The 25,305-nt window shown below is 34.3% G+C and overlaps 2 protein-coding genes across 2 annotated transcripts in view; both read left to right on the top strand.

The window, feature by feature from the left end:
* The first annotated feature begins 225 nt into the window (after window positions 1-225).
* Window positions 226-17,964, top strand: LOC123316236 (carcinine transporter). The gene is made up of 8 exons (XM_044902184.1): window positions 226-843; window positions 1,378-1,454; window positions 16,304-16,466; window positions 16,515-16,838; window positions 16,924-17,145; window positions 17,206-17,420; window positions 17,476-17,663; window positions 17,714-17,964. Exons 1-8 carry the CDS (start codon window positions 611-613, stop codon window positions 17,936-17,938), a joined length of 1,647 nt encoding a protein of 548 aa, XP_044758119.1. The 5' UTR covers window positions 226-610; the 3' UTR covers window positions 17,939-17,964.
* A 3,589-nt stretch (window positions 17,965-21,553) lies between these two features.
* The window catches only part of LOC123317949, a 135,817-nt gene continuing 132,065 nt past the window's right edge, over window positions 21,554-25,305 (top strand). Inside the window, exon 1 of the mRNA XM_044904586.1 lies at window positions 21,554-22,009. The gene's annotated coding sequence lies outside the window, so the exon portion shown is untranslated. The remainder of the gene's footprint in view (window positions 22,010-25,305) is intronic.

Genomic DNA, 25,305 nt, shown 5'->3' with positions numbered 1-25,305 from the left:
CAACTTCGAAAGGAGGAATCTAATCTGAATCCCTATGTACAAATAACCAAATCCTTCCACATTAATGAAAAAATTCCACGAATGAAGGAAACTCACACTACCTGGAGTACTTCATTGTTCCTACCATATTTTCATTGTATTTGATAAGTACACAAATTGGACAAATGCTGAGATAACAATACGGAGATAGCTTTAGCTTTGAAATCACTAGGAATCACCATCGATGCCCATAGTCGCAATTCAGACGCAGCATCTTCTACATAGTGACAGTTGCTAGTGAAAAGATTTACCTCGTGACGAGATAAGAGAGTAAACATTTTTTTCAATGACATTAAAGTCTTGAGAAAGTAAAGGGCTACAGTGGCTCATGAGCGAATATATTTGATTTGTTTTGGGATTATTAAAACAAATTGGTTTTGCATCATCCATCTTATAAACAAGTTAGGAAATGATGTCAAGAATATTCAAAATAGACAAAATGAATAGTGATCCATCTGAGGAAAATTAATATCCTCCAAAATATATTTTATTATAGTTATGAATAATCGATACATTTAAAACATTTTTGAAAGAACTGGACCGATTTAAATTGGTCGAATACTTGTTTGTGATGCCTATAGAAAATGGTAAACACGATTTTGATTATTTCTTGGAGAAGGTGGGTAATGAGGGAAGGTACCAGAAAAAATTTAACGTACTCTTCAATTGCATTTATCCCGCTCTAGTGACTGCTATATATTATAGCATTAATATATCTTTGGCTGTGCCTGATCACTGGTGCAGAGTACCTGGTAGAACTTCAAATTATTCTGTGGAAGAATGGAAATTGTTGACTATACCTTGGTGAGTTCTCTCATGATAGTTAGTGACTTGATCGTAGAGGCTTTGTGTCAACAGGAAATTTGTATCAAAATAAAATTCGCCGAAGGCAAGATTACATTGAAAATTTCATTAAAACTTAGCAATACGTAACTTATATATTTTGTAAGAACGTAGATATATTTTTGTTCTTATAACTCAAAAATTATGATACAGGTTAATGTTGTTCATAATATGTTTTAAATATTTTCAATCTGAGATCTATATGCTAAGCTAAGCATACGTTCATAGACACAGTCGTCGAAATTTCATAGCTTACTTGAAGACGAATTTATTCATGCTTCTGAACAAAATTTGTCAGAACATGGGATGTTAGAATGAAATTTCAACACAAGTTTTATGTTGTTGTTGTTGTTGTTGTGTCGTTATTGTTTATGGAAGAAACGTTCGAACATCTATCCATAACTTCGCCAATGAATAAATGGACGAAAAAATTTGTGTGCAAATGAAATACTCGTTCTGTTTATATGAATGCCTAAAAATATGAGATTTTTTCAGGAAAAATGATTCCCTGGGTAACAAGGAATTCAGCAAGTGTGAAATGTTCTCGATAGATAGTTCCAAAGAAATCATTGGTGAGTTACTCTAGATGTTGAAATTGCCTTTACTTTTTCTCGAATTGTATTTTGGTGTGTAGAATTTTTTTTTCCCATTTGTAAACGTCAGTTTCCAAAAACACAATATTAATCAAGAAAGTTTATTTTATCAAGTCAGTAACTTGTAAAACTGACAGTTAACTTGCAGAATTTTTACAAGTTAGTAGTATTATGTATTTACATTAGAAAATTTTGTTTTATCGTCATATATGTTGAAAATCATGGTACAATTGTTATTTCCAGTAACACAGATTTTTGATGATGAAAGAGTTGATACTGATGATGATGAACCATCTGTTGACTCAGAAACTGCTGAACTTGAGGACTGCAGAATATTTGTACTCTCCTTATTACCAAATAATTTGCTAGATATTTCGATTTTTTTGTTGACCGAATCATGGACATAACTCATCGCAATTTCGGTGCTCTTCCATCCTCCTGCACGCTTTAGTGCTAAAATATCTCCACCCGAATCCGCAACTATAGTGGCTCCAGCTCTGCGAAAAGAGTGGCCGGTGTATAACTCTGGGCTTTTTAAACCTAAATATTTCGCTATTTGCCTTAGGGCACCACCAATAGTGTGCTGGCCAGCATTAAGGGAAATGCACTTTCCATGTCGGTATGTCAAAAAAAAACTTAGGCTTTCTGTTCCAGGAGGCCGAAGATTTACATATTTTCTGTATAACATGCAGGGCTTGAAGCTGCAGCCATCATCGGTTATGGTGAATCTTCTTGTTGTTAAATTTTTTGTTTGCCGCAATGTCACAATAATGTATTTTCCCATATCTGCTACATCATTCCGCCTACACTTTAGCGGAAGTCGATTTTTTGTAATTTTTTGATTTTGTTGTGTATATTTCGACGAACTGAGTTCAAAAAAAGCGGTTTCAACTTTAGGAAACCAGTGGCTCAAAAGTTACGCCACTTTGAAGGTTCAATGTTAAGTCTGATCTGAATGACATTTGACAAAATAATGGGTCCTTTCGTTTGCATAAAAAGTGTAGCACTTTTTTACACTCGATTTGATTTACACCAGTGTAGAGGAAGTGTTGTTTATGTACACATAGTCAAAAGGAGATGTAGATAAACTACATCTCCTCTACACTGGTGTAAATTCAATCAGCAAACGAATACTAAAATCGAGTGTAGAAAAGTGCTACACTTTTGTGCAAACGAAAGGACCTTATGTGAACCGCATCGTATGATTTTAAAAACTTACAATTCAGTTATTTGGTGCCTTGTAATTATGGTCTATTATATTTCACAACTGGTCATACGGTTGAAAATTCTTCACTCACATAGTAGACGACGAATCCGAAGCTCAATGATCAACCAATTCCTATCACTGCATTCACATTACTTTTTCGATAAAACACTACAGTACAATTCTTTTCACTTTTTCATGAACGAAAATAATCATGACTACTTTATAATTGAATTGAATTTGCTCTTTTCATTCCAAATTGTGTACCAACTTCTGAATAAATTTTGGCATGAATCAAAGTGCAGAGACTAACTCGAATCCATGTTATCCATTGACATAGATTAATCTATGTCCATTGATATATTTTTGGACAGATTTGGAACGAAAAAAAATCATATTGGTTGATATAGTTCATGCAAGTTGAATTTTCATGTGAAATATCAGGACTTGACTTTATAGCACAATCGTAATACATACTGTTTTTACAGTGCTTTCCCTATTCATTAGGTTTGTTCCTCAACTTTACCTTGTATAAGAGTTCTAAGGTACCTAGTAAATTCTCCGAGAATTGAGATGCCGATCATTTGATAATGAACGTTTACTGTATAATGTTTTCTAATAAATATAATCTATTTAAATATACAGTCTATGACGCTAAGAAGTGATAGCTTAAGAATGGTGGTTACAAAATGCAATTTACGACACGAGCCTCCGCACTCGTATAAATTGCTATAAACTTAACCCTAAAAAAACGACAACTTCACCAAATCATTTCATAATGAAATAATTGGTTTTTTGCTCTTACATATCACGGCTAAACTATGCTAGCCTAACGTAGCCTAACCCAAACTAACCTAAAATAAACAAACAATTATGAGAATGAAGAATTGTATTAAAATGAATAAAAGTATCTAATTTCATTTGAATCTTCCATCGTGTGAATATGACGGTGCCACAGAAATCTGACGTTAATTTCCCTGAAAAATAGTTCTGTCATCTAATATTTTTCATTCTATGCATACAAGTGACAAACATAAAATTAGAGTATAATGAACATTACCCAGAATACTCAAGATTGAAAATTCAAGGTGGCGTAACTTTTGAACAAATGGTTTCCTAATGTTGATGCCACATTTATTGAACTCGCCTCGTCAAATTTCATAAGATAGGACTCCTCCTGAAGTCAAAGCAGCAAATAGAATACACTTAACATTGGAACTTCAAAATGGCGTAACTTTTGAACCAATGGTTTACTAACGTTGAAACAACTTTTATTGAACTAGTCTCGTCAAAATACATAAGATAGGACCCGTCCTGTACAAAAAATCGACTTCCGCTAAAGTGTAGTCGAGCCTTCATGTTTAAGGAGAGAATTTCGTCACATCGACGACATCCAAAAATCCCAAATATTGTTACAATTTTCGCCAGCAACCACTGGTCATCAGGAGCATGTAAAAGAAATTGTTCAGCCTCTTCTTTACTTAACACCTTGGCCTTTTTTGGCGTATAACGCTCATTTTTTCGTTTCAGAAACACTATTACCTTTTGAAATTTGCAAATGACAACTAAACGTCATATTTTTCAATGAATTGTTTAAGGAAAACAAACCTGCGAACTGGGGCATTTTCTTTCATTTCCTAGCAGCTTTTCAGCATAGACCATTTTGCCCATAAAGTATTAGGGCTCAATCTAGCTGATAGTTGATTCAAGTAGACCAACAAAACATCTTCAGTTACCCCAATCACACTATTTTTGTTTTGCCACTTTTTGAAGTCGTCGTATTCTCGCTCGCACCTTGAAGCTGATTTTGCAGGTAATAAACTTGAAGCTACACTGCTGGCTGCCTCAATAATTTCTTTTGGTACATTCATTTTCGCTTTCGCCAAAACAAATGTAAAGATAAATAAACAGCATAGAAATATCAGAACAGTATTTCATAGATTGAAAATCTATGTAGGATTTCTATCAAAGATATTATTTTTGATTTCTATAGTAACACGACTCGACTCTAGCGCCCCAAAGTAATCGCACCGACTGAAGGGCGAACTAAAGCGGTTGCATTTCTGCCTATATAAGTTGGAAGGGGTTGATAAACAGACATGTTCATGGCAACGCTTCCATAGCTTACGACATTTGCGACAAATTATTGAGATTTTTTTGGAATTTATCTAACCTTTTTACAAATGAGAAACAAATAAAATATAAAACAATACACGCAAGGTAACGGGTTTTACTGGCTCAAGGAGGTAACTGACTCGCCTGCGGCTCGTCAGTTATATCCTCCATTCGCCAGTAAAAACCCTCTTACCTTGCTAGTAATGTTATATATTATACTTTTCGGAACCAGTTACGCAAATTGAAATATTTCGCAACTGATGATAAAACGATACTTGCTTTCATAGTAAGGGAGTGAAATATTGAATAATTTCCGTCACTAGATGATTTTAAAGGAATCTCCGAGAGAAGCTTCTGAAGACTTTTTTGGGATTTGAATTCATAGCAACATCCTATTCAAAGTCAGAAAAAATATTGTGTGAAACACTATTTTTCGTATTTCGCTTCTCTCGTTAGGCAGAATAACGCTCATTACGAAAAATAATGAATTGTGTACCTGTACCTCCACCCGGCAAATAATCATTTCAGAATTTCAGAATATCTCAAAACTCAACTAATCAGATATAATGTCATCGATTTGAAAGGTTTATTCTTGCAATTAATAGACCAGAAAAATATAGAACCCAATAAAGACATACATACATGTGAATTATAAGTTAGTAAGTTGTTGATTCATGTAACGTGTATTTCGAAACCTGAATTCAACCATACGTTGATATCATCTATAATCAACGTACATGATTCAACAAGTTACCGAGCCATCAATTCAAAACTTGTTCCACAACGTTGATAATAAGGAGAAAGAAACGTTAAATACAAAACTATTCACAACCCGTTACTCTTAACACTAATATGAAAAGTAATCTTATCGTATCTCGGCAATGAATACTCAATGAAAAGTAGTAAAAGTTACATAAACGTTGAATACGAAACTATTCAACAACCACCAATATGAAACGTTTTCTTATCGTATCCTCTCAACGTATATTTGTAATGTCCAAAATTGTTAGCAAAATCGATTCAAATATACGAATAATCATCGTACATTCAACAGATGATATATAGTTGGGGAGCCCAAGAGAGAAATTTGGGGTTTACTCGAGCGTGTCAGATTAATATAAGGGGAGATCCATTGGACCCTGAAGAGTTTTTCTAGGACAGCCTGTCAGAAAAGTAAAAAAAACCGATCATAGTACATACACGAGCGTGTCAGATATATGTGGTTAATTACATGTTGAAAAGTATATATTCTCTTAATCTGACAATTTGAGCGTGACGCAAATGCCAAACGCGCAAACTTGCAAAAAACAAACGTCACGTGTACATTCTCGAGCGCCGTGGCTTTTTTTCGTATTTTGAAGCTGTTGATTCAAGAATAACGGAAAAATAATAATCTGACCGTTTCCGCAAGCCGAAATAATAAAAGTTAGCCATAAAGGTTAAAAAAATCAGTTCTTTCAAATTATCCCCTCTCTTGGGCTTCAAATTGTTTTCGCATTCATTATAAAAGTTGTAGAGCTCAACATTTTCTACAAACTCGGTCCGAAGCAATTCTTTCTAAGTTTGAACGTTTTTGAGATATACGGCGATGAATGTACATTAGACTGGGCTTCTACGTTGACCATGGCCTTTCGTTTGTATGACTAAGCTCCTCGCCCTCATCTCCCTCTAACTGGAAAACAGTTAAGAGTAATTAAAATTGCTTCAGACAAAAGTTGTAACAATTTTATTCTCTAAAACTCTCATAATGAATATAGAAACGATAAGGGGTAGGTACAGGAAGGGAAATAATCTAAGAAAATGCCTTTTTATCATCTTCAAAGTGTCAGATTAAGAAAACCCTCTCTGGTTAGTGTCAGATTCATGGGTCAACACGTTTGCAACACCGAGACTAACCATCTGTATGAAAATCTGACAAGCTCGAGAATGTGCAAGTAACGATTTTTTCTGCATATTCAAAAGACCGCTTTGACCTTGAGTCACATCCGAATTGTCAGTTTCTTGAAAAGTAGCCTCCTTTGGGTCCAATCAACATATCCTCTAAAAATCTGACACGCTCGAAAAAAAAATTTATTTACCATTTCAAACCACGCAAACTGTCAGATCAACATGAATTTATTATCAGAGGCACGTAGGGCATATACAGTATCTCAATCTGACACGTTTGAGTATGTTGTTGTATTCCTTTCGGAACGAACTTAGTTTTTAAAAAACTAACAGAAAGCAGGGTCGCTGTCACCAGGGCAGCTTTATTGAGGTAAAGCTCCGTAAAACCTTTATGAACACTATTAGATTGATAGATTGTCACTTTACGAAGGATAACGCACTGTTATTTTAATTAATTTATTTGGAAGGCACAAGATACAGAAATAGATCAATAGATACGAAAATTAATTTAAACTATGCGATATGAATGAAGAATCAATCTCAACGGTACGATCTGAACTGAACTGAGAGCGTCATGCTGCTACTTATATATTGTTTTGGAAAATGCTGACTTGAGCAAAAATATGTTAACAATGGGGCCCTTGTATACAGGGTGGCAACATCTCCCCCCTAAAAGAAGATTTTTGATGTGCAAGAAAAGCAAAAATCTTTAAAATAAGAATTCTGAAGCAGTATGACACGTTACATGAGGTATTAAAATGTAAAGATATATTCTAATTAAATTATTCAGTGATATCAAGATTAAAATCAATAAATTATGGACACTCAATTAGTGCAAAAATGAGAGCATAGAATTATCAAGAAATTAAGACATTTCAAATTGAACGAGATATTAGAAAAAATATAAAGGAGTAAGATATATAAGATATATGTAAAATTGTAACAATTAATGAGGATTAATTTTTAATGTCTTGTTTGTTCTTCTCTGTGTTTGAGACCCGCTGCTGGAGGCGTCTTCTGGTCTCGATACTCGGATTTCTGTCTCAGAGGAACCTGGGTAATTAAGACGTTGGAGTTCTGCATCGTAGTAGACTTGAACTGGTTGCTGTATTGGTCTTTTGTGACATTGGTTGAAGATCTGGAAACATGGACCTGCTTCAATGGCTCTAGGCTCTTTGGTACAACAGAAGATTCTTCGGAGAATTTGGAAACATCCACACCATTTCATAAAATTGTAGAGGACAATGAGCAAAATGGTACCACATGTAATTGATAGGGCTGTTGTTACCCACGAAGAGTGTTGGATGATGAAAGGCCTATTCAGTTGTTGTTGGAGTTGTTCATCGAATTCTGCTAGCTTGTGTTGAGCATACTTGAGTTCGTGGAGGTTGACACTTGTTAATTTTATTGGTTCCATATGAATTGCGTGGACAGTGAGATTTCTCTTCAATTTCTGGCAGCAATCGTCCTGTATTATACTTGAAGATGGAATTTCATAACTTGAGTTTAGGGAAGCTAGTACTGCGCTGGTTTCTAGACTTGTACGATCAGTAAATGCCTTGCAGTGTGAGTTGAGCTTTAGAATACCCATCTTTTCGATGATTTCTTGCTTTAGGGATTCTTCACCACAGATGATAGAGATTCGAGTTGGATTGGATAGGGAGAACAGCCATTCATTAACGTCGGTCTTGTGCCAGATTTCAGCATCGGCTATGATATTTCTTTTCATGCAGGAGTCGGGAATCTTGTTGACGATTTTCATTAGCAGTTGTACTTCACAGGAAGAGTCGATTTTCTTCATGGTTGGCATCTGATTGCAAATCCACTCTCTCGGATGGTATTCAAAACAATTTTCCAATTTATCAGCCAACAAATAATTTGTTCTCATAGGTGAAATCAGTAGGAAGGGTTTGGATGGCTCGATATAAGAGAATAAACTATTATCTTCAGAATGAGGGTGTGGTAAAGAAAATAGTTGATAAAGATCGAGGTCTTGTGAGGAAGAAATAGGTATTTCGAATGCAATTGTTAGTAAGCTATTTTTTATGAAAGATTTCAAGTTCATGATTTTATAGTAGTAATAAACGTTTTCGATACTCAAAGGAATAGGAAGAGAAATATTAGTAGAGATTTTCAGAAGTTCTCGATAAAGTGCTTCTGGAGGCAAAATTCTATAATTTATTATTCTATGCTGTATAAGTGAAACATCATTCACGTAATTTTGCAAATTGAATAGGAGTTCATCAGTCATTTCAATGAGCAGTATAAGATGATTTGAAATTTGAGATTCTATTTCATACGCCTGTTGAATATTATTAAGATCCTTCGAGAACTGATTAAATTCTTTTAAGTTCTTATTTAAGATTCCTATGTTTTCGTTCATTTTATAAAATGAATTATTGAAATTAGAAATAGTAGATGAAAGAATTGATACTTGTTGCTGCATAAGAACATCAGTTTGTTTTTCGTTATTTATTATTTGATTTATTGCATCTGAATAAAATTGAGCGTCTTCTGAATCAGGGTTACCAGTTAACCATTTAATAGCCGTCCCGACGCCGTTAAATAAGCCACGTTTCTTTCTTGGCATATTAATTTGATGAGATATAATTTTATAAATTTCCTCAATTATTGTAACTTTGGTTTTCACGTAACTTAATTGATTTTTACAGTCATTAGAAAGATGCTCTGCCATTGCGATATCACATAGATTAATAGAGTTCGAGTAGAAACCTAATATTTGTACGACTTGATATTTGAAATGAGTTAAGTTATGATATGTAAGAATTATATATTTTTCGTTTGATATTTGTGCCTTACCAAGATTATGATATAGTAAACCGGAGGATGATTTGATAGGATTGATTTCATATTGATGTGCTTGAAGAAGGACTTGGAAAGTGAATAACTGGAGGAGAACAATTATTTTCGTCATTATCTGCAACATAAGGTTTTAATTTATTAAAATGATAAGTTTTTAGTTTCGAAGGACTAATTCTCAATGTTGCTGTCTGATTATTATGTATCTGTTCTATTTTATAAGGTCCTTTGTAATTTGGAGCTAGTTTCTTATTTTTCGCTTTTGACTGTGAGTCATAAAGAAGTACAAGATCGCCTTCATTGAATTGATACGTTCTATTGTGAGTTTTATCATAATATTCCTTGGATTTATTTTTAGACTTTAGAAGATTATCACGAGCAGTTTCTCTTAGTATTTTCAATTTATTTGTGATATCAGTAGCTAGTTCTGAATAATTATTGAGATTTTTCGGATTATTTATTTGTGACGGAATTCGAGCCCTTTGTCCAAAGACTAATTCATATGGGGTTTTTTGAGTAGATTTATGTATTGAGGTATTATAACTAAACGTTGCAAAGTTGAGGAATTCATCCCAGTTATTAGAGTCTTTATTTACATAGCATTTGAAATAATCTTTAAGAGTTAGATGTGTTCTTTCCAAGGATCCTTGCGTTTGAGGATGATATGGAGATGATTGCTTATGTTTGATCGACATTAATTTATTTATTTCTTTGAATATTTTCGATGTGAATTCTACGCCTTGATCTGTGAGAATATTGTTTGGAAATCCGAATTGTGTACAGAATTTAAGAAAGTGTATTGCTACCGTTACAGCATCATGTATGTTGAGAGCGTAAGCTTGAATGAATTTCGTTAAGTCGTCTTGAATGGTTAATATAAAGCGATTGTTATTCTTCGTCATAGGTAGAGGACCAACTATATCTAAGGCAATTTGTTCACAGAATTTGGTTGAGGTAGTTGTAATGATCATAGGACTTTTATTATGTTTGAAATCAGTTTTAGATTTTTGACATATTTTGCATCTCCTTATATATTTCCGAATGTGATCTTTCATATTATTCCAAAAATAGAATTTCTTTATCTTTTCGTATGTGCGTTCAAATCCTTGGTGTCCAGCTAATGGTGAATCATGATTTTCGAATAAAATTTCCTTTATTAAGTTTTCATCACTTACATTAATTCGTTCGTCGCATAAAATTTCATATTCAAAGTCACGAAATAGAAAATATAAGAGACTGAAAAAGGTATCTTCTCGGATTATTGAATTATTTTTAAAAAGAGCTATATTTGGAATCGTGAACTTTTTTATGTTGTTAAAATTGAGCATTAGTCTAAGATTAACGAAAGTTGCGAATAAATCTTCGTATGTTACAGATTGATCATTATATTCTTTCAGAAAGAGAACAAAAATAAATTGATGAGTTAACTTCTTTGCTATTATATCAGTAACCTTAGGATTTTCTGGAAGATCTGTAAAATGAGTTTTTATAAAATCAAGAAATTTGTTCGAAATTGAGTAGTCGCATGACATTGGAATTATAAATGTTTTTATATTGGAAATTGGCGTATTAACAACCTTAGGTTTAGGAATTTTAACTTCTCTTTGATGAAAGCCTTTGAAGTTTTCAAACGTAAGGTCTTCGTCATCTATAGAATAAACAAAATTTTTACTGTGTTCATCAGGTAAATTATATATCGTTATACTGATCGACGAATCGTGAAAAATGTATTTAATCATATCAAATATTTTTGGCCAATAAAGATTGTCTAAACCACAACTGATACGAGGGAAAGCTAAATGTGATTCATTATTTTGTTGACATAAAATTTTGAGATTCATTAGAGCTTTGAAAACTGTTTGATAAGTAGGTTTTTGGAAAGAGAGAGCTTTGGTTATGAGGTAATAAATTCTTCGGTTTTGATCACTAATATAAGCCACTTGTCCTACCGTTTTATTTTGAGATTTCAACTCATCTACTTGTCCAAATCTAGTTTTGAATATTAATGCTATTCCTTTACCCATTTTAAAATCCTGAGATACACAATGTACTAGAGAATGATTAGGTGGCGTTTCGAAAAGATCGCCTAGCTTTTCTTGAATATTGGAAGAATTCTGTATGCTTTTGGATTCGTATTTATTCATGAAGTCATTATATGAGATTTCATTATTATTGTCTTGAATTAAACGACTTAGAGCATCTGCATTCTGATTCAACTTTCCTTTCTTATACACTATTTCATAATCATAGTCCATTAATTTCAATCTCCATCTCAATAAGCGACTTGAAGGTTCTTTACAATTTTTCAACCAAACTAAAGGTTTATGATCTGTGCAAATAATGAATTTTTGCCCATAAAGGTATGGTCTGTAATGTTTACAAGATTCAACGATAGCTAATAATTCCTTTTCTGTCGTGGAATAATTTCTTTCAGATTTTGTTAGAGTCTTAGAATAATAACTGATGGGTAAATCTTTTCCAATAGGTCCTTGAGAAAGTACCGCAGCAATAGCATCGTTTGAAGCGTCAGTAGTTAATATAAATGTTTCTGAAAAATTAGGAAATTTGAGAATTGGTTCTTTTGTAAGGATGTCTTTAAATTTCTCAAAAGACTTCTGACAATCTTCTGTCCATTCGAATTTTTGATTTTTCTTCAGTAAGTTATGTAATGGCTTAGCGATAGCGGAAAAGTTTTCAATGAATTTCCGATAATAACCAATAAGACCTAGAAACGATTTTAATTGTTTAGGATTTTTGGGAACTGAAATATTTTTAATAACTTCGATTTTGTTTGGATCGGGTTTAACACCTTCCTCTGATACATGATGACCTAGATACGTTATTTCTCGACATAAAAATTCGCATTTATCCGGCTGTAATTGAAGATTGTGAATTTGTAATTGACGGAAAACATCTTCTAGCATCGAATTATGATCTTCTAATGAAGAACCATGAACCACTATATCATCAATATAACAAAAACATTTAGCACCTTGGAGCCCGGATAGTACAATTTTCATAAGTCTTGCTAAACGACTCGGACTGTTTTTGAGTCCCATAGGCATTCTGTTGAATTCGTATAGTCCTGATGGAGTAGCTATAGCCGTTTTAAATTTATCTTTTTCTTCTAACTCGACCTGATAAAACCCTGATGCGAGATCTAAAGTTGAAAAATAGATTGCATTTCCTAATTGATCTAATATGCTCTCAATATTAGGAAGTGGATAACTATCACCGACCGTTATTTCATTAAGTTTTCTAAAATCACAAACTAATCGCCATTTTTGTTGTCCTGATGCATCTTTTTTCTTAGGAACAATCCAAATTGGTGAATTCCACGGAGAATTAGAAGGTCTTATGATATCTTGATCGAGCATTTTCTGAATCTGTTCATTAGCTTCTTTTTCATGAATTTTAGGTAATCGATAAATTTTAGAAGAGATTGGAATGTTAGATGATGTTGGAATTTCATGTTTTAATGTTGGTGTTGAAGTTAAGGAATCGCCTGGTAGATAAAATAAGCTTGAATATTTATGACAAATTTTTATAATGGATGCTTTTTCTTCCTCATTTAAATGATTCAATCGAAGATTTTCTTCAAGAATTTTATTTCTTTGAAATGCTTCTTTTTTTGAGTGATTCTGATTATAGTTAGTTGAAAGATTTAAATTTATAGATTTTTCCGGTAAGAATTCAATTATTTCCAATACGGGTCTGTCTATTGTGACTTCTTTAGAGTTCAGGTTGAGAATTGGAATACGAGCTTTTGAATTATCATTTGTAACAAGAGTATTGGGTATAAGAACGTTATCACATATTGTTAATTTCTCAATGAGTCCCTGTCTCAAATTGCCAACAATATCGACTTCAGCAATAACTTCGCAGCGAGGAGGAATGATTATTTTATCTTCTTTAATTTCATTGTTGAAACGAATACGGTGTCCGTTTATAATTGCAACATTGTCTGCATAATTAAGAATAGCTTTTTGTTCTTGGAAGAAATCGTTACCAAGCAACCCGTCGAAATGAGTCTGTATTTTTGCAGCGTTTATAACATTGAATTTATGAACAATATTTATGGACGATATTGACAAAGATATTTCCGTTGTTCCAATTGTATTGATAGGCATATTGGGATTTATTCCATTCAATAAAACAATATCATTTTTATCAAGATGAGTTTGGCTAGGAATAAGTGCATCATGTTTTATAATGGAACAGGCCGCTCCTGTATCAATTAAAAGAGTTACATATTCTTTAGGAGAATTTGGGATTTTGAATGTTAGAAATTTTAATTTATCATGAGGAATATTAGACTTATTATGAGAACTGTTTATTTTTGAATTTAATTGAATGCCTTCTGAATGATTTCGTCGGAATCCTGGGCATTCTTCAGGTCCGAACTTTCCCCGTTTAAATGATTGACTTTAGAATTGTTGAATTCTCGTTTCCTACATTCTGATATTATATGACCTGATTTTTTACAATAATTACAAAACTTGTAAGATTGAGCGTTTGGATTTAAGGTATAATTAGGAGGACTATTTTGTCTAGAAGTTGAGGCATGATTATTAACGTTTGAATTATTCTTTACGAAATTATATCTTTCATTCGAAGGATTAGGAGGTCTATTATTCATATTATAATTACGTTTATAGTTATGATTTAGAAAATTAGGAGTTGTGCCATTCCTTTGATTATTTTGAAAAGAGGTTCTGTGATTATTTGAATAAGAATTTCTTTGATTGGTAATACGATTCATAGAATTAGATTTAGATTTAGTATAATTTATAATTTTTTCCTCTTGAAGAGCAATAGAATAAGCTTCATTCAAATCACCTATATTTCTAGCTCGAAGCATTTGACTTATTTCTGCTTTGGAATGAATGATGAACCGTCGAAGAGCAGTTTGTTGAATTGATTTTTTCAATCCCGGAAGTTCGTCAGGATGAGAACAACTCAAGATTTCAGCTTGAATGCATTCGTTTTTCACTTTTTCCAGACGTTTAAAGAAATCAGTTATATTTTCATATGGCGTTTGTCGAATGGTTTCAAGTTCTTCGTGCGTTTGAACTAAATGTTTCGTTTGGCCATAAAATTGTTTCAAACGAATTTTCAATTGAGTCCAAGAAGTTATATCCGATAATTCTAATTCATTAACGACACTAGCTGAGAGTTGTGATACAACATAGAGTAATAAACTATCGATTTGATCAGGCGAAGCAAGTGAAAAAGCAGAATTTGTGTTTTGAATGAAGGTATTGAGTTCAGATCGATTTCCATCGAAGGGTTTGATAAACTTAAAGAGAACTGTTATTGGGAGATTATTTGAAGAACTTTCGTCGTCAGAGAGATCGTCATTTTGAGGAATATTCTTAATTTCAGGATTTGACATGATGAAGGATTTAAGGAAATTGATTTCACTTGAGAACGATTATATAAATGATGGTTGATAAACAGAAAATTGACTTACGTTTTTCTCGAGGGAATTAGGAATTTGAACCCGTGCGTAGACTCCAGTAGTCAGGTGAATCTTAGGATCCAGTTACACAGGTGGATTCTTCTGCGTAGACTCCGCTAGTCCGGTGAATCTTGAGATCCAGTTACAGAAGAGGGAAGCAGCTTTGGCTTATAGCTTGGGGTCTTTTCCTATTAAGAGCTGTGCTCATAGAGAGGCGGTCAAGATGTGATCTTCTTCTCGAGTGACACTGCACAATCACTGCACTGCACTAAACTGAAGAAACACGGCGACTGCACTCCAGTAGATATCCTGCAGGTCCTTGTAGGCTCTTTTTTCAGATGTCCTGTTGGCTTTCCTTGAGGTATTCTGCTGGCTCTCTTTTAGGTATCCCACCGCTCTGTCACCAATTTTTGTGTTGTATTCCTTTCGGAACGAACTTAGTTTTTAAAAAACTAACAGAAAGCAGGGTCGCTGTCACCAGGGCAGCTTTATTGAGGTAAAGCTCCGTAAAACCTTTATGAACACTATTAGATTGATAGATTGTCACTTTACGAAGGATAACGCACTGTTATTTTAATTAATTTATTTGGAAGGCACAAGATACAGAAATAGATCAATAGATACGAAAATTAATTTAAACTATGCGATATGAATGAAGAATCAATCTCAACGGTACGATCTGAACTGAACTGAGAGCGTCATGCTGCTACTTATATATTGTTTTGGAAAATGCTGACTTGAGCAAAAATATGTTAACAATGGGGCCCTTGTATACAGGGTGGCAACAATGTACACCTGACGTTTTTCTTTATATCTCTGAAAACCTGCAGACGCTTTCTAAACCGCTGGAAGTGCATACATTATAGAAATTTTTTTTTTACTATCTAATCTTCAAAATCCCCTAGGTCTCCACGACGCTCTAGTGAATCCCGATTTAGCATCGTCGGCTCCCCAAGTAGTAGGTATATGTTACCCAACTAAATTATGAAATTAAAAGTATAACTTTGGTAGTTTCAGAATCAACTTCAACCTTCAGAATACGTTTCTTATCAAGGCCATTTTGGAACGACATAGCAACGTTATATTTCCGTTGAATTTTGGTTGATAGGAGAAATTTTGCTACTTGTAAGAAACGTAGAAAAAACGTGAGGAGGTAACGTTAGTGAGGAACTCGGGTGAAAGTGAAAGCGAACCTAAACATTTTTTCATTTTTTCAACGATAAATAATAGTACATATAATAATATACGTATTTCTGAATATCTGTGTTTGATAGAAAGCAAATCGACAATGTTTCATTTTATTTTTTGTTCTCTTGAAATTAAAAATTTTTTCAATTCTAGGTTGCCAGTATGGGTGGGAATACGACACGAAGTGGTTCAAAAGTACCCTCACGACCCAGAACAACTGGGTGTGTGAAAAATCGAGTTACGTCACTGATGCTTTCACATTTCTCACCATCGGAGACGTTCTAGGTTCCTTCGTTTTTGGTCAGCTGGGCGATATGTGAGTCTGAACGTGAAGTTTAAAAACGATGTAACTTATTCGTTTCAGGTACGGCAGAAGGCCGATATTCCTTGTTTCTACGGTGAGCGTGCTGATTGGTAGAATACTGGACCTGTATACTTCTGACTATTGGCTTTTAATGGTCCTTTTTCTGGTCGGGAATCTACCATCTAATTCTGTATACCAAGCTCCGGAGGTGCTACTGATGGAGATATCTGAGCCTGAGAAGACTTCCACCATTGCCATAGTGAATCAGATGTTTTATTCCATAGGTTACGGTATAATGCCTTTGGTGTTTTGGGCTGTACCTGACTGGATTCCATTTTCAATGATCATCACAGCTCCTTTAATAGCGTATCTTTTTTTCTACTCGTAAGTTATGAGGAAACTATTCTATCTTGAAAACTTCCAACTTTCTAGCAAAGACCGCAGAATCTTAGGTGATTTTTTTTACAAGGTTCATGGTAGAATCTCCAAGATGGCTGCTGAATCGGGGTAAGACAGACAGGTGCATCAAAGAAATGGCGAAAATCGCAAAAACTAACGGAAGGAAGATTCCTCAAGGAATGTTCAAATTGCTGAAATCTGTTGAACCAGAAGTGGAAAAGACGTACGGTATCATGAGTCTCTTTTCCACGCCCAGATTGGCTAGAGTTACCATATTCCTACTGATTCAAGGGTATCTATTTCATGCTCTTTAATTGAAACCATAAAGTGAGTTCTTTATCTTTCTTCGCAGGTCTTCGCACATGATCATTTATGTCTTGCTCTACCTGAACCTAAACAATTTGGACGGCAATCCTTTCATGAATTATTTTTGGCAAGCTTTAGGTGAGATACCTGGTCAACTTTTTGGCAAGTACCTTTGCGATAGAGTTGGAAGAAAATGGTCGAGAGTTTTCAGTTTTCTCGTCGCCCTGGTAATGAACATTGCCATGACTTATTTCGTTACAGGTTAGATAGTAAATTGGAGAAATTTCGATCCGTTTGTATAACATCATTTTTTCAGAGAAAAACTCTGAAACCACTGTGTCGGCTATACTGTTCATTCTGAAGATGTTTTTGGGATTGATACAGTACTCGATGAATGTTGGCACTATTGAAATGTACCCTACAGCTTTGAGACAAACTGGAGCTTCCCTGAACTACACTGTTGGATGTTTAGCTTCTTTGGCTTGTCCATTTGTAGTCTATCTGGTAAGTTGGTTTCAAAATATTCATGACTTTTTTTCATGGAATAATTTTAGGCAAGTGACTACGGAAAAGGATTTCCATATGTTATTCTCGCTGTCTTCTCATGCCTTGGATTTTTCGCTAGTTTCTTTTTACCTGAAACTTTGCACCAGATACCCCCAGAATCTGTGAAGGAAGCAGATGAACTGATCAAGAAACAATCGATATTTTACTTTCCTATTAGCCAAGAGAATAAAGTGATTGCGGAAGAAGTTAGTGGAAAAAGTCTATTGAACTGAATAATAAATTTTTATTTTATTTTTTTCACTCTGGTCTCATAACCTCACCTGTCTGCGTTTATAAATGTTGGGGACACTGGTTTGTTCGTTTGACCTACTTTAAGAAACAAAAAAAGTATCACTCCCAGCCACTCAAACTGATTAGTAGCATTTAGAATATTTAGATTACAGTTAACCTCATAAACCTCATTCACAGTGTAGCTAACTGTTGTGTGGTAAAATAAGTGTTTCACAATCGGATGAAACGGCGCTTTGTTCTGGAACTGAACATTTGACAGTCGCGATTAATCCGTTTCCGCAAATTGTCCATCACATTTCCGGTTGAATCGCATCCCTGACAGCACCCCCCATAAATTGCAGATAATCTAACGCCACATTTGTCCACGTTGTTGGTGTAAAACAGGCGGATAAACAGGACTGGATGATGATGGATGGAACGTATCGCACAGCGCACAGGTAAAAATACAGAAGATGGAAAAAGTGCAGTTTGGGGGTTGATAAATGATCTCGTGACTATGTGGGGGTTTTTTGCGCTCCCCCGATCCTGGAATACATTTCGAGTTGAGTTACTCCAAGAAACGTAAGCAGAGGGCATGTTATATTAAGGCGCAGTTTGAGCATTTATATTGCCTTCTTCGTTTTTTTGAAATTTTCTGTTGTGTAATAGGTTTCAAATGACCCTGAGGGAGAATTCTTACCCTGTCTTGAATATCTAGTTGATGAATTTTGTTATAAGATCATTTTCTATTTCTTTGCGCTCATTTCTTTCCATAGAAGAAATTATTTTCAAACGTTGGATTTCTTCTCGCTGCTTGCTGCTTGATAAGTAAAGAAATATCTAGTATTTCTTCAGAGTATTTTTAATGAATAGTGACTATTTTATGATGAAAACGTCACATAGATTTGTCAATTTAATTATTTTCGAAGTATTTGAGAAATGTATTGAATTTCAATAATTATTGTATAAGGCAATCGACAAACCAAGGAATAAACGTCAATTTCTTTGATTACAGGTATGAATATGTTCATATTTAAGATGCATTTATAAAAAATAAATCTTTGATTACAGAGCAATGACTTTGAGTTTATTTTGTCGTTCCGAAAAGAAATTCCACATTATAAAACGACAATTTTAGTTAAGTTCGAGTGAAATGGAAAAACTACTCTTCGAATTTACTTTATTGGCATCAAATGCAAATGGCGGAAAGTCCAATGAATACTGCATATATAACATCAGTGGCCACGACGGAAAATAAAGTGTATGCGATTCCGGAGGAGTTACACAAAAAACAGTTTGAAAAAAAGATACCAAGTTAGAATAGTTTGGATAGCAATGACGGAAGAGCTCACAAAAATTTATGTAGATGAAGGTAATTTGCAATTTGGAGATCAATATTTGGAAGAACAAAATGAGGCTGAAAGTGTTGGTGCTCCAAGAAAAGAAATGAGCAATTTTGAACAAATTTTGGACAGACTAGAGGAAAATGTGAAATCAAATGGACAGCAAAATCTCAAGCACATAGAAGAAAAGTTTGTTATTGAGAGGTTCAATAGTGAAAATAACAACGCAAATCAATGGATCACTATTTTTGAACGAGAATGCACACGCTTCAATATTAATACGGATGAGATGAGACGAAGATCGAAATTCTTAGACTGTTCATGGATAAATCTTGCATAGATTGCCACAGTTCAATCAAAGATTATAGAGTAGAAAGATAGGAAACGGGAAACGAAGCGACTAAAGTGCTGTGAGCGCCATCTGTGATTCAAATGTGTTTTTAAGGCCCTAAGACTGGTTAAAATTTTGATTCGAGGGACATATGAAATTTTGCGAGAGGTCATAGTCATATGGCCATTTTGATCAAACAGGTTTTGAATGTTTTGATTCTCGTATCCATAGACAACCTCGCATCGCCTTTTGTTTTTTCAAGCCCGTTCTAGTTGCTGATTATTGAAATTTTGTCTAATTTCTTGGCGAAAACCATAAAATTTTCAGGGCGTAAAGGCCAGCAAATACTTCTGACTACGCCATGTGCAATGAACATTTTACTGCAAGTCGATTGAGAACTGTTCATCCAGGGAAATTGCTTTTATACGTCCTTTCAAAGATTCCCAATTTCCTTCAATATATTCAGAAATGCAAAAGTTTTATGGATTTCGATTTGGGAATCGGCAAATCGGGTGACTGTCAAATTGTTGTTTGGAAAGTTAAAGTTTTATGAAACCTTCTATGAGTGTTTTGTTCATTCGTCAATCAATTTGTATATTGTGTCATAAAGAGACCATACCATGAAGAAATCATAAAAAATCATGAAGAAATTATACTGTCGGGCTTGAATACAGGTCTTGTATAACTCTGTGAGGTTTTTTCAATTGTGGTTCTGAAAATTTTGTGAATAATATGTAAGTAACGGAAATGTGTTTCCTATGATGGTGAATTGAATATTGGTTCATATCAATTTCTGATATAAATTGTACAAATTCAACTCAGTTTATTAATTCAAAACGTTTTCACAGAAGAAACACCTTTGACGTACCTATAGCAGATAACCATGTACTCTTGTATCCTAGTCAAAGCTCTATTCGTTGTCCATAATTTCAAATTTTTGTAAATTTTTTATAGATTGCAAATAAAAATTTATCACATTCAACAGCGTATTTCATTCATACCAATTGATTCCAAACAATGTTCAGATGAAAACTAACATCCTGGTCATAAAACAAAACCATTCTTTTGTTTTATCGCTCAGGATGTTTATTTCCTTTTCTCAACAAGGTCAATATTGAAATTCAATACAAGGAATAGAATTCGAATTTCGCGCCCCTCAATTATAAAACAGAAAACTGTTATTAAACAGTTTTTCTGTATTGATAATACGTTTTCAGCGCCATCTCATTGTCAAATGTGTTTTCACTGGCCAAAATGTAGTTTCCTATCTTTCTACTTGACTCCTGAGGATGGTGATTTGATTCACCGAAACCGGTCGAGCGGACGTTGCTTTTGCAGTCTCCAAATAAAGTTTTCACCAAAAATAAGGCTCTCTTTTTTTCTATTCACTATCAATATGGTGAACGCCAAAGGGTTCAAAGAAGTCTCGATCAATATTGTCCTATTTGTTCAGACAAATTGGAAGAGCTACCAACAGAGGAATGTATAAAGTGTTGTGTTCACTAGGAACACTGCTTGTAAAAAGGCGCTTCTGTATTTACAATAAACAGCATTTCTCTAATATTGTAACATTTTAATGACATTATTTTGTAAGTTGTTTTGATTGTGTGGTTCACTAAGCACCGCGTTCACTTACCCCGTTAGGGTGCGCACACGCTTACCCTCAATACGGGGAATGTGAACGCATTCCGCTTTCACTATTCAGTATTTTTTTTGCGGAAAAAAACGTTTTTGTTTGTTTGCTTTTTGATGTTTTTTTATAGATTAGAAAATTCTCTATCTTATGAATATGTTTTAATTTTCCTAGCTTCAACATTTGAAACAGGGTTTGGCTTCAAAGGCAAAACTGCGCACATTTGCCGCTTTGGCATCTTTGGCTCAAAATTCTTTAAATTCTATGTTTTATGACAGGACAACGTCGGTCGGGGACGCTTGTCAGTTCCTTGTGATTATTTTTATGAACAAACGTTCCTCTTGAACACCGGGTGATTCCATAAAAGTTCGGTTGATGTTCTCCAGTGAATCGGAGAAAAATACAAGGGTAAATCGGCAGTGTCCATCCACAGCGTCGAGTCAATCCCGTGTGCCCCCAAACGTCTCCCACACGCTACCCAACGCTCATTTTTTCATACGTTCGCATTCCGCAGGTGAGGAGTGAATTCACGGCATCCAGGATTCACCAGACGGGAGGCCCATGCGCTATCGTCGACGGTCCCGGCCTAGCAGGCCAGTGCTCTCTGCCTCGTCGGGATAAAGGGACCCTCGCCTGAATCGGGACTCTACTCGAAAACTCGTGTTTATTGCCTGGGACGACCCTGTGAACTTTACGCGATACGTTCTTGGGGCTCGCGGGTGCCTTGGAAGGATATCAAGGGGTGCCTTTCTTTCGGGACCATCCAGTAAGTTGAGTGTTTCGATCGGGATTGCTAGTATTGAAAAAATCTTTTTTTAAATTTGGGTTGGTATCGAAGATTTTTTTTATATGTGCCAATTATAATATATACGACATGGTGTCAAAAAAAAACAGAATATAATAGAAAAATATAAAAATAATATTTTGCAATACATTAAAGTTTATTGTGGAACCTAAAACAGCAATGGTGTTAATAAACGAATTAATTCAGATGCATAACATCCGCAGATAATTGAATATATAATTATATATATTCTTTTGAATGTAAGCAATACATTTTTGGTTATCAAACAATATACAATGTGTATGAGTTTAAGCAAAGGTTAGTGTAACGGGGTACCATACAATTTGGAGTATGATACAAGAGCTTAGGGAAAAACCTCAGTAAAAAACCCTGTCTCCCCGTGAGTAGTGTTGTAGTGATGACAAATTTGTTTACAGAATAAGCTTTTAATACTGAAGGACTTCTTTTCCATTGATATAAAAATTTCTTCATCCTCTTTCCATTTCGAAATAATATCTGAAACAAAGAAACAGACCAGAAAACGAGAAAAAAAATGAATAATAAAGCTTTCATCAAAACTTATTCAAAGACTTGATGATGAATGAAGAGAAAAATTAATAATCATAGGTATATAACTTGTCCTTCAATTGCACTGGGAGGAATATGATCTCTGCATCAAAAATCTTCTGCTGGTCTTGGTGGAGGATCACCCTCGTCCTTAGAAATGCCTTCAGTACTCAAACTAATAATAGCCAAATAATGCTTTTGACTGGGAGGGTCTATTGACCAGGTCTAGTCTTCCAAGTGATGATTCTTCTAATCTTCAGTTGTTCGAGGAATGCCACAGGATCCCTATGTTTTGGGAATCATCTCCCATAGATATACCAGTGGTCATTCAGTAGAAAATTGAAAAAACGAGAAAGAAATTAAAAAAACTTCTGACACTTTTTTTGACAATTTGTCAAGATATGTATAATTAAAAATATAATTTACATCTAATGGTATTAATATTCGAGTTTTTATATGCTCGAATCCAAACCCTTTTGAAGATGATCATACTTTTAAGAAGAAAAAGCCTTGCATTAGCTCTTTTAGTACAAAAAGTTTAATGAGATCTATAATCGACGTTCTCCTTAACTTTAAAATAATATCATTGCTTTTATCACTAAGAAACATATTTTGACAACCTCATGACATCTTTTTTCACCTTTGATTTATTTTTTATTTCATATCTATACTCCATTCGCTTTTATTTTAGCACTCGGTTGGCCATGGAAATTTGACACATTTCACTCTGTATAGTACGAAAATGTGGGGTAATGACGCTTGTCAAAACATTTTTGGGTTTTAAATCAACGCTATGTTGCCCGTTCTACGTAAAAGTTTCTGTTATTACGTATTTTATCACAATGTCGATTGTCGAATGTCTTCGGAAAATATGTGACGAATATAATTGAAGTTTATACAAACTGATTGAAGGCATACCACATCCAGTTATTTGCATGGAAAATACAAGATATCACTATAATATTATAATATGCATTAGCTGAATGTTCGTTATCTTCTTTGGCTAAAGTTTGAATACGTTACATCAGTTGTAGATTTCAAAAATAAAAAAATATTAACCCGAAGATGAAATTCAAATGATGCAGTGGTTGGAAATGGGTATCTCGCGAAGGAATTAACAGATAATTACAAGAATGTTAAATTCTTTAACAAAAATCATCTTGCATCAATATAAGTAAAAGGAATTGAAGGAAGTTTCAAGTCAAGATGAACTTCACCTTTGAACAAAAATTTCACATGAATAAACAATTAACAGGACAACTGGCGCGTATTTGTGGCTGTTCATCTTAATACATTGATATAATAATAATAATTAGGTATTTATTGGTACCTTAAGACGTTTACAATGTAAAGGACAAGTCAAATGAAAAATTGAAAAATCAATTTTCGGGAGCTTATTCTACGATGACATTAATCGAAAATCCTGTAGTAAACTTTTCGCATTAATTCACTCAAACATAAAATTCTCAAATGCCACCACATTTTTGGGTCTCCCAATAGAAGGAAATTCTTTGTCATCCTCTTCATTCACAATCTTTCTCATTGTGGAAATATTCAGCTGAAATATAAGTCGTTTAGATTTAGATGAAACATTATATAAATTCTCTTACATCGAATATGTTCGCTACCGTCTAACGTATTGTGGATTTTAGAATACCAGGGTATAAATTCTATTTGAATGAGTGGACCTGAATTTTAAATAGCACAGTCTCTCTTTTTTCAATCACTTTCGGCATTTTCGTAATAAAAATGTATATTAGTTGTGGCAACGGCGTTATGACATTAACGACATTTCATGAATGCCAACCTTACTCCGTTCTAGTTACAAAAACTTGAGAAAATTATTTCATGGCTAACCGACTGCTAAAATAAATGTGATTGGAGTATATAAATCTGATTTTTGGAAACTGACCGATTGAAGCAAAACTTATATGGGTAGCGTTTTTACGTACAACATGATTATCATATTGAATTTCAACAAGAATCCATCAAGACGATGGATTATTATTTCCGATCATCATCGAAATAGTTCGACTGATAAACAAAAATATATAGGTGCTAACGAGAACTCGGGTAAAAACTCTTGAAAATCCATCATTTCTGTGAAGTTTATCTTTTTTGAGTTCATGTTTTCTTTTTTCTATCCCATGAGTCTGGTCTAAAGAGATTTTCGCAACCATAGGTGACAAATATTGGATAGATATTCCACCATCTGTTACACATGCTGTCAATTTCATCATTATTTCTGGTCCCTCTCCTTATGAGTTGGACCTCATAATTCAGTAATTAATATATCGTACAACTTCTATAATTGATAATTCACATATCTCGAAATTTGCGCTCCTGAGCAGCTAGAGATGTTATTTATGCCTGGTTATTCCTGCGCTAACTTCTTATCAGCCATCTCCATTTCCCCTAACAAGCTGGTAGAGGGTCAAACCGACTGACTTCAATTGGGATTCATTAGGCGGCTTCTGAACTTTGTTGGGGTTGGTAACACTGTAAGTTTACACGATAAACTCTGACTGCAATTTTTAAGAAACTAATTTACCCAGATTTGAAAAAAAATGTTTCCTAACAGGTTCAATAATTCAATAGAACGATTTAAATAACCTCTTCTTATATTAATTTTAATACAGAAATGTACTCCTTCTATAAACTAAGGCAAACTTTTCCATATGCGTTGCAAAATTAGATCGCAGCGCTAGGGT

This window comes from Coccinella septempunctata, chromosome 7 (genome assembly GCF_907165205.1).
Source record: "Coccinella septempunctata chromosome 7, icCocSept1.1, whole genome shotgun sequence".
NCBI classification, from domain to species: domain Eukaryota; kingdom Metazoa; phylum Arthropoda; class Insecta; order Coleoptera; family Coccinellidae; genus Coccinella; species Coccinella septempunctata.
The sequence above is the reverse complement of the archived record's forward strand: the minus strand, read 5'-3'. Positions and strand labels throughout refer to the sequence as shown.

Excerpts from the sequence above, each read along its gene's own strand:
- LOC123316236 (XM_044902184.1), top strand. The coding sequence starts at position 611 with ATGCCTATAGAAAATGGTAAACACGATTTTGATTATTTCTTGGAGAAG. Across the intron at positions 844-1,377 it reads AAATTGTTGACTATACCTTG|GAAAAATGATTCCCTGGGTA; the intron begins GTGAGTTCTCTC and ends AGATTTTTTCAG. Across the intron at positions 16,839-16,923 it reads GCGTATCTTTTTTTCTACTC|GTTCATGGTAGAATCTCCAA; the intron begins GTAAGTTATGAG and ends TTTTTTTACAAG.